This window comes from Paroedura picta, chromosome 4, assembly GCF_049243985.1.
Source record: "Paroedura picta isolate Pp20150507F chromosome 4, Ppicta_v3.0, whole genome shotgun sequence".
Classification (NCBI taxonomy): Eukaryota; Metazoa; Chordata; class Lepidosauria; order Squamata; family Gekkonidae; genus Paroedura; species Paroedura picta.
Window position 1 is genome coordinate 111,304,635 of NC_135372.1, and position 13,201 is coordinate 111,317,835.

General features: G+C 48.6%; 1 protein-coding gene across 7 annotated transcripts in view; it reads right to left on the reverse strand.

Moving 5' to 3' along the window:
* NAV1 (neuron navigator 1) overlaps positions 1-13,201 on the reverse strand; it is a 313,603-nt gene that overhangs the window by 211,319 nt on the left and 89,083 nt on the right. For 4 of the 7 annotated variants that reach the window (XM_077335060.1, XM_077335063.1, XM_077335062.1 and 1 more), the window contains exon 4: positions 1,463-2,323. The exons of the other annotated variants lie outside the window; for them this stretch is intronic. In XM_077335060.1, coding sequence (XP_077191175.1) covers positions 1,463-2,323 — 861 coding nt within the window. The remainder of the gene's footprint in view (positions 1-1,462; positions 2,324-13,201) is intronic. 7 annotated transcript variants of the gene reach the window in all.

Genomic DNA, 13,201 nt, shown 5'->3' on the forward strand with positions numbered 1-13,201 from the left:
CAGAGGCTTCTATGTGAATTCTCTCCCTGCACACATCTCATCTGCAGAAGGCATTTACTAGGGAGGAGGAGAGGAGTAAGGCATCTTGTATTCCACAGCGATTGATCATTAGAAGCTGTTGCATGGAAACCAAATTGTTGGTGCTTAAGAGCCGCTGCCGCTGCTGCTGCTGATTATTCCCCTATGCTGAGCCTATGACATTTGCAAGGCAGCCATTCCTGGGCGGGTGTCTCAACCACAGATTCCAGGTGGGGAAGGAGAGAGCAGCACTAGCAACTGCTGTCCCTCTGCAGATCTCCCTAGTAACCAAAGGGAGCCGGTTCCTCTCTGTCTTTTCCAGGAGGCATTAGCCCAGCCTTCACTGCACATGGCCCCCCGTTCCCCACTGTCTCGTTGCAGCCGCCCATCTCGGCACAGCCGGTACAGACCTGCATCAGTGACACTCCCCTCTCTCACCAACAGGAACCTGAAGGCAAAGGGTGGCTCACTCTGTGCCCAGCGAGTCTGCTGTGTTGCATGTGTACTTGCAAACCTCCACACAGGAAACAACATGCTGCCTGCAGTCCAGCTGCCTGCAGCATCTCATAGCCCCCTTGCTCTCCCAGCTCCACGGATGACAGCCCATGTTTGGCAGTCACATGTATCCATTTCACTACAAGGACACAAGCATCCTGCAAGCATTCCAGAATGCAGCCATGCCCATCCAGCAAGGTACCTTTTCCACTGTCCTTTTATAACAACCTCATCTTTCCATCCTCAGGCCCTAAAACCCCCTGCAGCTTCCCCCTCCTCCTCCAGCCACACAGACCCAGTGATGCTGCTGGACGACTGGTCTTGGCTCATTCTTTCTCCTTAGCTTTCCCTCACTACTTTCAGTCTCGCCCACTATGCAAAAACCTTCATTTTCTGACCCTGACTGTCCTTTTCTTTGACCTCTCTAAGAGAAGCTGGAATCAGAATCATGCCACTTCTGCCTGCTCGGGTGACCTGCTTCCTCTGCTTTGTCTTTTCCCAGATTTTAGCCCCAATGTATCTTAACGCTGCGATCTCAGTCAGGGTACAGATTTCCCTTCTGCTTCAGTGGCACTCCACTGGGGGCTGAACTTGAAAGACAAACCATTCAGGACTGAAGAATTACACGGCTTCCCGGGGTGCTAACAGCGCTGACAGGAGCAGATGAAAGCCCCATGCTGCCAGCCCTTCCTCTCAAGGGGGGCTTGCAGCCGGCGAGGCCATCGGACCAGAAGCAGCAGCCGGCGTGTGCTGAGAGGAGGCTGCCCCCCTCCCCCCCCCCCGAAATAGAGGCAGGCACCTGGGAGCCCGCACCGACCCCTTCGCCTTCACTCCAGCCAGCCAGCCAGGCAGCCAGGCAGCAGCAGCAGCGCTGCAGGCGTGGGAAGCGGCAGGCAGGCAGGCGGGCGGGGAGCGGCTCCCTCCCTCCCTCCCTCTCGGGCTCACTCACCCAGCATCTGGCTGAAGAGGAGCTGCTCCAGGTCGCCCAGCACGGTGACCACCAGCTCGGGATCCACCTTCAGGAACGCCTTCTCGTCCGCCGAAGCCGCCGGGCCCCCCTTGCCGGCCGGCTGGCCGCCCGCGGTGGCGGGGAGGGCGGGCTGCTGCTGCTGCTGCTGCTGGGCCGCCTTGCCCTTGCAGGAGAGGATCTCGTCGTCGGACTTGGGCTCGTCGCCGCCGCTGCCGGCCTCGGCCGCCTTGCTGAGGGGCTTGACTTCGGCGTAGGGCCCGCGCGGGATGCGGCTGGGCTTTCCCAGGGTGGAGGGCAGCGGCGCCAGCGGCGGCGGCGGCTTGGGGGCGGCGGCCGGGGCCAGCTTGGCCTGGAAGAGCGAGTGCTCGGAGCGCGAGAGGGTCTTGGAGAGCAGCGCCGGCGGCTCCTTGCCGCCTCTCGGGCCCCGGCCGCCGCCGCCGCCGCCGCCCTTGGCCGCGCGGGCCATGTCGTCGCTCCACTTGGGCTCGTAGAGCTGCATCTTCTTCTCGCTGTCGGTCAGGAAGGACAGGTTGGTGAGGGACTTCTGCTTGCGCAGGTTGGAGGCCACCGGCCCGCGGCCCTCCACGCTGCCCGCCTTGAAGACGCGCAGCTCGGCCGCCTTGGGCGCCGCCACCCCGGACGGGCCCTTGCCGCCGGCGCGCTTCTGCATCATGGCCGGGCTGCCCTCGGCCGCCGCCTTCTTGTAGCCCCTCGCCTCTGCCGGCCCTTCCTCGCCTTTCAGCTCCACGTCCTGCGGCAGGCTCTTGAGGCTGCCGCCGCCGACACCGCCGAGCATCTTCTTCCCGCCTGCCGCGAGGAAACCATTGAAAAGCCCAGCCTCTGAAGCGCGGAAGGAGAAGAAAGAATGAAAGGCGGGCGGGGGGAGAGAGGGAGACAGAGCGAGCGAGCGGGGGTGACAAGGGGGGACGGGAGAGGAGGAGGAGGCAGCAGCGGAGAGGGATAAAACAGAAAAAGAGAGACGCTGTCAGCGCAGCCGGTGCCACCTTCCCCGCCCCGGCGCGCTCACAGAAGCGCCCCGCGCGCAGCCCCGCCTTGCTCCTCCAGCGCCGCTGGGGAGACTGCGAGGGACCCAGGCGAAAGCCCCCCCTCCTCCTCCTCCTCCTCCTCCTCCTCCTCTGCCACCTCCCTCCCCGCCTGCCGCGAGATGCTCGTGGCTCGGCAGAGAAGGGGCGAGGAGTGGGGCGGAGTGGGGGCGCGAGACACGCGCGAGGCTATTTCTGGCGCTGCGAGGAGGAGGCGTGGGTAATGGTGCGTGAGGGGCTCGCGCCCGCTCTCGCCATAGAGGAACAGGGACGCGGGGGCGCGCGCTCGCCAGCCAGCCAGCCAGCCAGCCTCCGCGGCCGGGAGGACCAAGCTAGAGCTGGGGAACCAGGGAGCCGCCGCTGGGCAGGGGGCCGGCCATCGGCAAGCAGAGACGCCCCCCCCCTCAACCCGTGCTCCCGGTCAGCCTGGTGAGGGGTCGGTTCCGCAAGGGGGCCTGACTGGGGCAAGCTGGTGCAGCCCACCGTGCCCCTCCCCTGGAGCCCTCTGCCCTGCCCTTGGCTGCATCCGGAGGGAGGAGAGAGAGCCCAGAAGCAACACATGCCCAGGAAGTCTTCAGATTGGTAAAAGGTGGCCAGGTCCATCCTACCCATGGGGGTCTTGGTGCAGACAAGGCAGGCTGCAAGCCCCAGGGAGCAAGGAAGTGTTTATGCCCCCACCTTGACAGGCCTTCAGGCAGCATTGAAAAAGGGGGCTGGGGCAAAGAAGGCTTGGAGAGTTCTCTGCAAGAGAGGTAGCCCTCAATATTTATTGCAAAGCTACTCTTCCTCTTGCAGTTCTACAATAATAGTTCCCTAATAAGAAGGATGCAGCTTTCTTTAATTGCAGGTATGCACAGGTGATGTGCCCCCTGTTGGCAACTGCAGCCAATCAGATCGACAGCATAGATGTGCATATGTGCCGACTTTCGTGGCTCTGTCAGTGGGACTCCTATAGAGAAGTGATTTCCATGGAGGAGTTCTATGACACATGGATCGGCCAAAGGCAACCCTAGAAACAGAATGTCGGATGCTGGCAGCAGAGTTGTCTCTCCCTGTTCTTAGCATTCTAAGTAGGGCCAACGATGGCAATCAGGCTGAAATATCTGATCCAAGCCTTTGTCTTCAAGTGACTGAGGTCAAAAATAAGTCCTGCTGCTGAGCCAAGCAGAGGCATTGGATGTTGGGCAAAGCTGCCTATGAGCTCCTGCCCTGTTAGTGCCACACTTCAGTGCAAAATACAAACTGTAAAATGCATTGAACAAAGAGGCTGCCCCACTGGAAAAGGTTTGGGTTGCTCCCCATATGAGATGTGCTACCTGCCTTAACTTTGCAATTTCTCCAGTCAGCTTCTAAATTCCGAGGGATCAATGAAGTTTGTGTACAGGACCCAGGTAAATGCTGCATTGCACATTAGTGTCCCAAGCGAATCTTATGCACACACCCTTGCATGGCAACTTCACCAAAAGCTTATGTCATTTTAGTGGCAAAGGGAGCAACAGTCTCTGGTTCCAATCTTGCCTCTGCTCTGAACTCATGAGTTGGCTAGGCAATCTCCTCCTCTCAGACTCTCCAACTAAAAGGGGGAATAACAGAATGAATCTACTTTGGAAAGCCGCTGTCAGAATTATTGATGTGTGTCAGGGTAGCACACATCATATAAACACTAAATATCATTAGCAGTACATTTTACATACATAATAATGATGTTGATACATTTATTGTTACTATTTAATAAAGATGTTGAGCCTTTGGACCAGAAAGCATGTGAACTTTGGCTTTTTGTCCTTATTTGCCCCTTAATAAGGTATAACAACATTGATTGTTTTAAAGTCCTGCTTCCAACTTGGACATACAACCATTTGATTTGAATAGAACTTCTTTAGTAATACATTGCAAAGGATTATAGTGTCGGTGTAAATGGCAGCAGGCTAGGACTGACAGAATAGAAGGGAAGGTGCACAAGAGAGTAATGTATTCCTTCCTGACCACTCAATATCAATGAAGTTACACAGAGGTTCAGTTTGATAGAATAAAACTAGATAAGTCTCAGATGGTCTCACATCCTGAAAGCAAACTGCTCTGAGAGGAAGTGAGTCACTGCAGCTTTGCTGGTCAGTCAAAGCTAGCCTCAAATCCCCAAGTATCTTAGATAAAAACAACCAGCCTGGTCAGCTGCATGGTCAGACAATGACGGATCCTTTCATGCCCAGCCCATGTTAATCACAGCATGTGGGTGCCTACAGGGTTCGCCTTATGCCGCTGCATTCAGAACATTTTGGCTTCAGGACATATGTGGAAAGAACAGGGATGCATAATCAGGAGCTAACAGTGCAAGCGAAACAAAGCTACACCCTTCTAAGTCATCTGAGGTCCATGGACTTAGAAGCTTTGAATATCTATTTATGTACTTCATTTTTCTCCTCCATGAGAATCGCAAGTGGCTTACAATGTCTCCCTGTCTATATTCTGTCTTCAGAAGTATCCTATCAGTTAGGTTGAGCAGAGCTTGTGTGCCTTGTCAAAGGTCACTGAGAAAGTTTCATGGAAAAGTGGGGATTTAAACTGGGTCTACTAGATTCTATCCAGGGTAGCATTATAAAGAACTAAAGCACTGCACAATGATACCGGACCTGGCAGAGCGCTGTGGCATAAAACCACTTTTCCTCACATAAGATCAAATAAATTCAGTCTGGGTTCCCTTAACATTTCTATATGTAGTTGTGAATTGCAGAGGGTTGGACTAGATGCTGGAGGTCCCTTCCAATTCTATGATTCTATGATATGCATCATTCCAAGTGTGTCCCCTTCAGTAGCTCATTTAATCCCATCTCTTTTTTAAAAGGATGAACTTCCAATCTCACTTTGGGGAGGGAATGATTATTTAGTCCATGTTCTTTGAATGGCTGGGCTGAACTAGGCTGCATTCAGTCAGCACTCAGAGAGTACAATCTGATGACCCACCTGGAAGAACTCTCAACAATTCACAATAATGCATCCCTTCCTTACACATAGAGCTGCAAATTAAGAAGAAAGTTGTTGCTCTAGCTTCAATTTGCTTCTGAATTCAATTGCCTTGACAAATTAGGGTTTGTTTCTCTCCAAGTAACCAATGTTTGGGATATAAACCCCAATTTGTTCAGGCACCTGAACGAGGAGGAGGAGGAGGAGGAGGAGGAGGAGAAGAAGAAGAAGAAGAAGAAGAGTTGGTTCTTATATGCCGCTTTTCACTACCCGAATGAGGCTCAAAGCGGCTTACAGTCACCTTCCCATTCCTCTCCCCACAACAGACACCCTGTGAGGTGGGTGAGGCTGAGAGAGTCCTCATATCACTGCTCGGTCAGAACAGTTTTATCAGTGCCGTGGGGAGCCCAAGGTCACCCAGCTGGCTGCATGTGGGGAAGTTCAGAATCGAACCCGGCATGCCAGAATAGAAGTCCGCACTCCTAACCACTACACCAAACTGGCTCTCAACTGAAAGCCTTTAAAATTAAGAAGTGTACAGTTGTGTGTGGGGGGGGGAGCAGCTTGAGGATTTGAGGCTCATCTTTCTCATGAACATATTATGGCTTGTAAAGTCTCTTTAGGCCAGCTCTGCCTACAAACATTTCAAAGAGACATGACTGAGAAACACGAAGAAGTGTTGGTTTTTATACCCTCCTTTTCACTGACTGAAGGAGTCTCAAAGCAGCTTACAATCGCCTTCCCTTTCCTCACAACAGACACCCTGTGAGGTAGGTGAGGCTGAGGGAGCTCTGACAGGACTGCTCTGTGAGAATAGCTCTATCAGAACTGTAACTAGTCCAAGGTCACTCAGCTGGCTGCATGTGGAGAAGCGGGGAATCAAACCTGGCATGCCATATTAGAAGCCACCACTATTAACCACTACATCAATCCATCTGATGGGGAGAACAGAAACAGAGATAGAAAAAGGCTTATATTACTCCTTTGAGATTTGAGATATAGTCACTTTACCAGGTGGCCTTCTGTGATCCTTGGCCCATGGGAAGTACACCTGGCCTTGGCCAGGGCCTTTTCAGTCCTGGCCCCTACCTGGTGGGATGAGCTCCTGGAAGAGCTTGGGGCCCTGTGGGAGCTATCACAGTTCTGCAGGGCCTACAAGATGGAGCTCTTCCACCAGGCATTTGGTTGAGGCCAGGGCAAGGAAGATTTGCTGGGTCCCTCCTCTGAACAGCCTCCCTGAGGCTGAAGAGTCCATCAAGTCTTTTGGGGGGGTGGGACTCGGGGTTTGTGGGAAATTTATGGGAATGTTGGGATTTTATTGTATTTTATGCTTTCTGTTGTAAAGCGCTGTGAGTTGGCTGGACCGAGAGTGGCAATCAATCAATCAATCAATCAATCAATCAAATGACGCACATATATCCAGTTGGTTAGCCATGCTCCTTAAAATAGAACTACAAATGTAGTTCTCTTTTACTATGTAGTTTTATAATATACTGCTGCCTCAGTAAACCTTGATTTTCTCTAGAGCAGGGGTAGGCAAACTGTGGCCCTCCAGATGTCCATGGACTACAATTCCCATGAGCCCCTGCCAGCAGGGGCTCATGGGAATTGTAGTCCATGGACATCTACCCCTGATCTAGAATGACACCAGGTAGGTGATCATCATGTGAGATTATGTATTTTTAACAATGCTATAATTTCTAAGGGAAAATGACTTTTTCACCCTTGCTCTGTGTTGCCACCCTGCCCACTTAGCTTCAAACCGTCTTATCCTGTTAGGAAAAAATGTATGGCTAACTCTATGGGAGGACCCAAGAGTTCTGTAGGGCTTACTTCCAAGTAGACAGGGACAGGACCAGCAGTGTGAGCCTGCCTGTTTCAACATGTTTTTGCCATGTTAGGTAATGGTTCAAGTGTTAGACTAGAATCTGGGAAAGCCAGTTTTGAATTCCTACTCTGTCATGATGGCTACTGGGGGATATCAGGCCAGTCGCTCTCTCTCTCTCTCCTCCCTACCTAAAAGGGTTGTTGTGAAGATAAAAGAGGAGTTGGAAATGATGTACGTCACCCTGAGCTCCTTGGAGAAAGGGTGGAATAAATGCATTCTAAAACAATGAGTCCCAAATGCCCCAACTCTGAAGGTTCTCTAGCTGACTGGGCCAGAACATGCCTACAACCTGGTACTTGAGTAGAAAAGAAATACCCACCATACAATAATATGAAACCACCGGGTATTTGATTGTAGCATCTCCTGCATCCGTGGAGCACTTGCCTCTGAAAAGCTGGGAAACAAGCACCACTTTGAAGAAGAACTGGGTTTTGACACCCTGCTTTTTGCCACCCGAAGGCGTCTCAAAGTGGCTCACAATCGTCTACCCTTCCTCTCCCCACAACAGACACCCTACGAGGTAGGTGAGGCTGAGAGCTCCGAGAGAACTTTATAGCTTATATGCACCGTGCTAAAGTGGGCAACAGAGGATGAAAAGGCCACAGTATGTATAGACATGGGGCATTTCCGCCACTTGACATTCCTCTTTGAGAACCCTTTAGAGACGCATAATGCAGAAAGCCGGTCGGGCCGTTTTTCACTCAGCAAATCAGCATTCAGTGCCATGTCTGCACTACAAATTGGAAGCTATTCAGTTTCCTTTTTGAAGCAAAACCATCCACTCCAACATGGAGCAAATCCCCAGGGACAAATCTACTTGTGTTACAAAGCAAGAGTAAAGTTTGACTTAGTGACATGACTCTTCTTTTCTGAATCTCCAAAAGTGTCTTTGACCCCCGTCTCTTTTCCTCTTAAAGCAGCAGACTTCAAAATACAAGTAGCGGATTGCAATCTCTCTTTATCCCAAACATCACACCAAATAGTGTGGCTTTGGCTAGTTGGCTCAAAAAATATATATTTTTAAATATTCCCCCTACAATAAGTGATGGAAGGACTCTGTCTAATATAGCAATCCTGTATTGGGTTCCTTCCCAAACCCACATTTGCAAAGACAGATATATTTGTGGTGGAGAGTCTGAGGGGAGGGTGGGCCCCTCAGATACTTTCCTGAACCTTCAACCAAGGCTGCTATTATCATAACAAGGGCAGCGGGGCAGGGAAGGGGGGGATCCAAATGCTGTACCTTTAGAAAGGTCATTTATATCAAGGACATGGCATGTGAGAGAAGACCCTCACAACACCACTTCCACACTTAATTTGTCTTCTGTTTAAAAACTATATATCCACTTAGCAACACATTCAGAGATGCTGTACTTCTTCCCCTTGTCCCTCCTCATTCCAATCTCAACCCAGATTATTTCTCCATGCAGAGCCCATGTACCTGGGAATGATCAAAAGGAGATGCAGGAACAGAGATAAATGTGGCACAACTTCCATCCACAGGTCAGAAATAGCTTCAGCTCCTGCACATACAGCTATCAACAACACTAAACTAACACTGTTCACCTTGCAATACACTGTTGGCTACATTTTCTGATGTGATCGTTTTGTGAAAAATGAACAAATGAGAAATTAGCAGGCACACCTGTTACAATAGCTAAGGAATATGCATATAAACTGATGATCTGGATAGTGAAAAATATTCATCCTGGCAGTGCTACAGAAGACCAAGACATTTTCCAGGAGAGGAAGCCATTGTTGGCAATACTGTCTCTGTGATAGGAAGAGGCAAACAAACATGGGCTGCAGTTCTGCAGGGCATGTGCCCACATCCATACGAGCTATACCACTCCAAATCCCACGTGAGCCATGGAAGAGGAGCCATTGGAAAGAAAGGGCAAGCAAAACTGTGTTCATACCTAAGACAGGGTTCTAAAGCACCTTCTCTACTTTGTCTGCTCACTGCACAACAGATATATGGGGGGAACTCTATATGAGAAAGCATCTGTGTGAGACCATGGAGACAGTGTGAGCAGAATGTCACACGAGCACTAGGGAGACAGGGTCCGGAAATCCTGGGTGACCTTAGGTCAGTCACCTCTTTCAGTCTAACCTGCTTCATGGGGTTATGAAGATCAAGGAAATAAGGAAAGCAAAGGAATATATTTATTTAATTTAGATTTTTATACTGCCCTTCCCTATGGCTCTGGGTGGTTGGAGGTCACTTGGGAAAAGTTGGGGGGGGGAAGCCACTTGGAGGTCCTTGGAAAAAGGCAGGATGAAGGAGAAAACTGAATGGACAGACAAGACAGATGCTAGAGGGTGGCAAGACTGGGCATTTGCCAAGGGGACCACAACCAATTGTACTTTGTATTTTGCATTTTAAAATTTCCATCACATTTTGTCTTTTAATGTCCACCAAATTTAACTTCTACCATACCTTCAGGTCTGAGATAACTAAAAACACCTTGAAGTGTCAATTTCTTTGGTGAAATCAAATCACTAGTACTGTTGTTCAAAAGCATTTTTCCTATGGATTCCCCCCTCCCAAGGGACCCTACAGGTCCTTCCCCTTTCAGAGAACCTGTAGGGTTGATTGGGCCTAGAAAAAGCCTGAGAGCATTCCAAGATCCCACCACTGGGCAAGTGTGGTGGACCCCAACCCCCTCTTCCTGCTTGTCCTGCCTTCACTGTTATCTCAGAACTTGGCCCAACGTTGGCTATTTGGATCAGGAAGTATGCTTGATTTCTAAACTGCAGGAATCTGCCTCCTTGATGGTAGGACAGATGGAGCAGCATCCTACCATGTGTGGTGGTAGATTGCAAAGCTCATGATTACATTTTCTTCACTTCATCCACTGGGTTTTTTTCTTTCTTGTCAGTCTTGATAAATAATGAACAAAGGAGTGCTTTAAACATTGCCATGCTTTCTCCGCATGTGATTAAACACAAAAGAGGAAAGTGTAGGATTCATGTACTGAGTAAAAGAATTCTGGCCTGAAGATTTAACTGTTTCCCTATGATATTCAAGTCATGGCTTAAGTCATCAGCCAAACCTTCAATCCTCATTTAGAAATATTTAGTCAATATGGAATTTGCATAGAATCTTTTATCATAATCTACATTTTGCTCATAATCTCTGTCATGGGCAGCGAGTGAACAAATTGAGCCCACATGCTTTTTCATATTCAGATTAATATATAAAAGGGGGAAGAAACCAGTCCTTTTCCACAGAGATTCCTCATTCATCATAGCAGTCACTCACCTTGCCACACATCCTACTCCAGCTAGGTAAGATGACCTGCATAACACAAACACAGGGATACCTAAATCTTGCCTAAGGTTAAGTAAAGGTAACGGTAAAGGTATCCCCTGTGCAAGCACGGAGTCATGTCTGACCCTTGGGGTGACGCCCTCTAGCGTTTTCATGGTAGACTCAATACGGGATGGTTTGCCAGTGCCTTCCTCAGTCATTACCGTTTACCCCCCAGCAAGCTGGGTACTCATTTTACCGACCTCGGAAGGATGGAAGGCTGAGTCAACCTTGAGCCAGCTGCTGGGATTGAGCTCCCAGCCTCATGGGCAGAGCTTCAGATTGCATTTCTGCTGCCTTACCACCCTGCGCCACAAAAGGCTCGTTATGTACCCTTTTCTTATTTAATACTGTTTTCTTCCAACATCATTCAACTTCTGAACAAATATTATCTGAACAGTATAATAAACAAGCCATTTGAGGCTTCCAGATCCATTCAGAGCATGTTTATTGGGAAGTAAAATCTTACAGATTTCCTTGTCAACTAAATGTCCCTAGGGTGGCAGTCTTACATAACTTGGGACTCCCTCAAAGCAATACACAAGAACATTTCCCAATCAGGAAAAAGGTTTGTTCAAGCGAAACTGGACAGAACTTGCTTGAAGATGGTCCTCTTTCAGAGTGGCTGTAATTTGGAAGCATCATTTATGCTTCTGGCTAATTGTGTTCTGACTGACATTAGAGATCGTTAGTATCTGAAACTGCTGGTTTAGCCTTTTAGCTGTTTCCTTAGATGACTAGTTTTCTATTCTATTTTCTATTGTAGATTAATTATTACATAGCCATTGTGTAGCCCTATTTATGTTGGAATAGAAATCCCACAATAAATCAATATTTATAGTCTGCCTTTCTCACACGATGGGACATTCAATAAACAATGCCATAGGAATTAAAACTGCAGAACCAATCAGGAACACAAAACCGAACAGAAGCAAAACCTAAGTATTAACATAACACATTCAATGGCACAAGCATTACATGCAAGAATTCAACTTACAGAAAGCTATACATAGTATAGACCACAGTCCTTAATAATTTACCCAACTAATTTTGTGAATCATTTTGTACACTGCAACCCTCCTGCCTATATAGAAAAGCTCTCCTGAATAATTCAGTTTTGCACAGTTTGCAGAAAGCCATGAATACGGGAGATTTCTTGGCTTCCTCAGGCAGGCCATTCCACAAGATGGGGACCTTGACAGAGATGCCACATGTATGGTATTCTGCCCATTTGCAGGCTGGCAGCTGCAGAAGGCCCTGCTCAGATGACTGAAGCTATCACTGCAGAACACAGGGGAGAAACGGTCTCATAGATTTGAGGGTCCAAAGTCATGGAGGCTTTTGAGGTGACAGTCAATAACTTAAACTGAACCCAATAACTGATGGGTAGTACAGTGACTGCAGAATGGGAGTAATAAGAGTTCTCCGTATAGCTCCAGTTAATAGCTGAGTCACATATGCTGCACTAACTGGAGTTTCCACATTGGTTTTGATAGAATACCAATATGCAGTGCATTACAGTACTTTAGTCCTGATGTTACTGTGGCATGGATCCAGATGGTCAGATCAGCCTTTTCAAGGTAAGGGGCTGTCTTACTAGCATGAGTGAGAAGAATGCCCTTTTTTCAGCTGCATTAACTTGCTTCTCCCGCAATCACATTGGGTTTAGTTATATCCCCAAGGCTGAGTCAGCAAAGGTCAGCTGAACTCCATCAAAGTTTAAGCAAAACTGAAGAGGACTTGCTTGAAGATGGTTCTCTTTGAAAAAGGCTGTAATTTATAAGCAATGTTTATGCTGCTGGCTAATAATGTTCCAACTGGTATTATGGACTGCTTGTATCTGAGATTCCTAGCTTTCTTTTTATTTGCATCTTTTTAGTCTGTAAGTTGTTCCTTTAGCAACTAGTTTTTATAGTAGATTATTGATTTTATAATCATTGTGCAGTTATATTCTGTTGAGTTTGTCACTGACCTCCCTGGGGATCCAAACTGTGATAAAAGGAGGGGATAAAAATATTCTCATTGTTAACAATATGGCATATAAACAAATACTTGAATACAGATGAAGCTGCCCGGTACTGAATCAGACTATCAGTCCAAATTGTCCACTCAGGCAGGCTGCTACTCTCCAGGATATCAGGAAGAAGTTTTTTATTTGGTCTGGTCCACTGCTAGATTAGACCAATGGTCCATCTCATCCAGCATCCTGTTTCACACAGTGGTCAACCTGATGCCTTGGAGGGCCAACAATACTCCAAAGGATTCTCATATACTGCAGTGCCCAACATTCCTCGTTTAATGTTGTTTAATACCCACCATGCCTCAAATCTTGTTATTTAACATCATTAATACCTCAGCTTTATCCCCAGTGGAGATCCAAAGTAGCTTATATCTTTCTCTATACCAGCTTGGTGTAGTGGTTAGGAGAGCAGACTTCTAATCTGGCAAGCTGGGTTTGATTCCCTGCTCCCCCACATGCAGCCAGCTGGGTGACCTTGGGCTCATCATGGCAC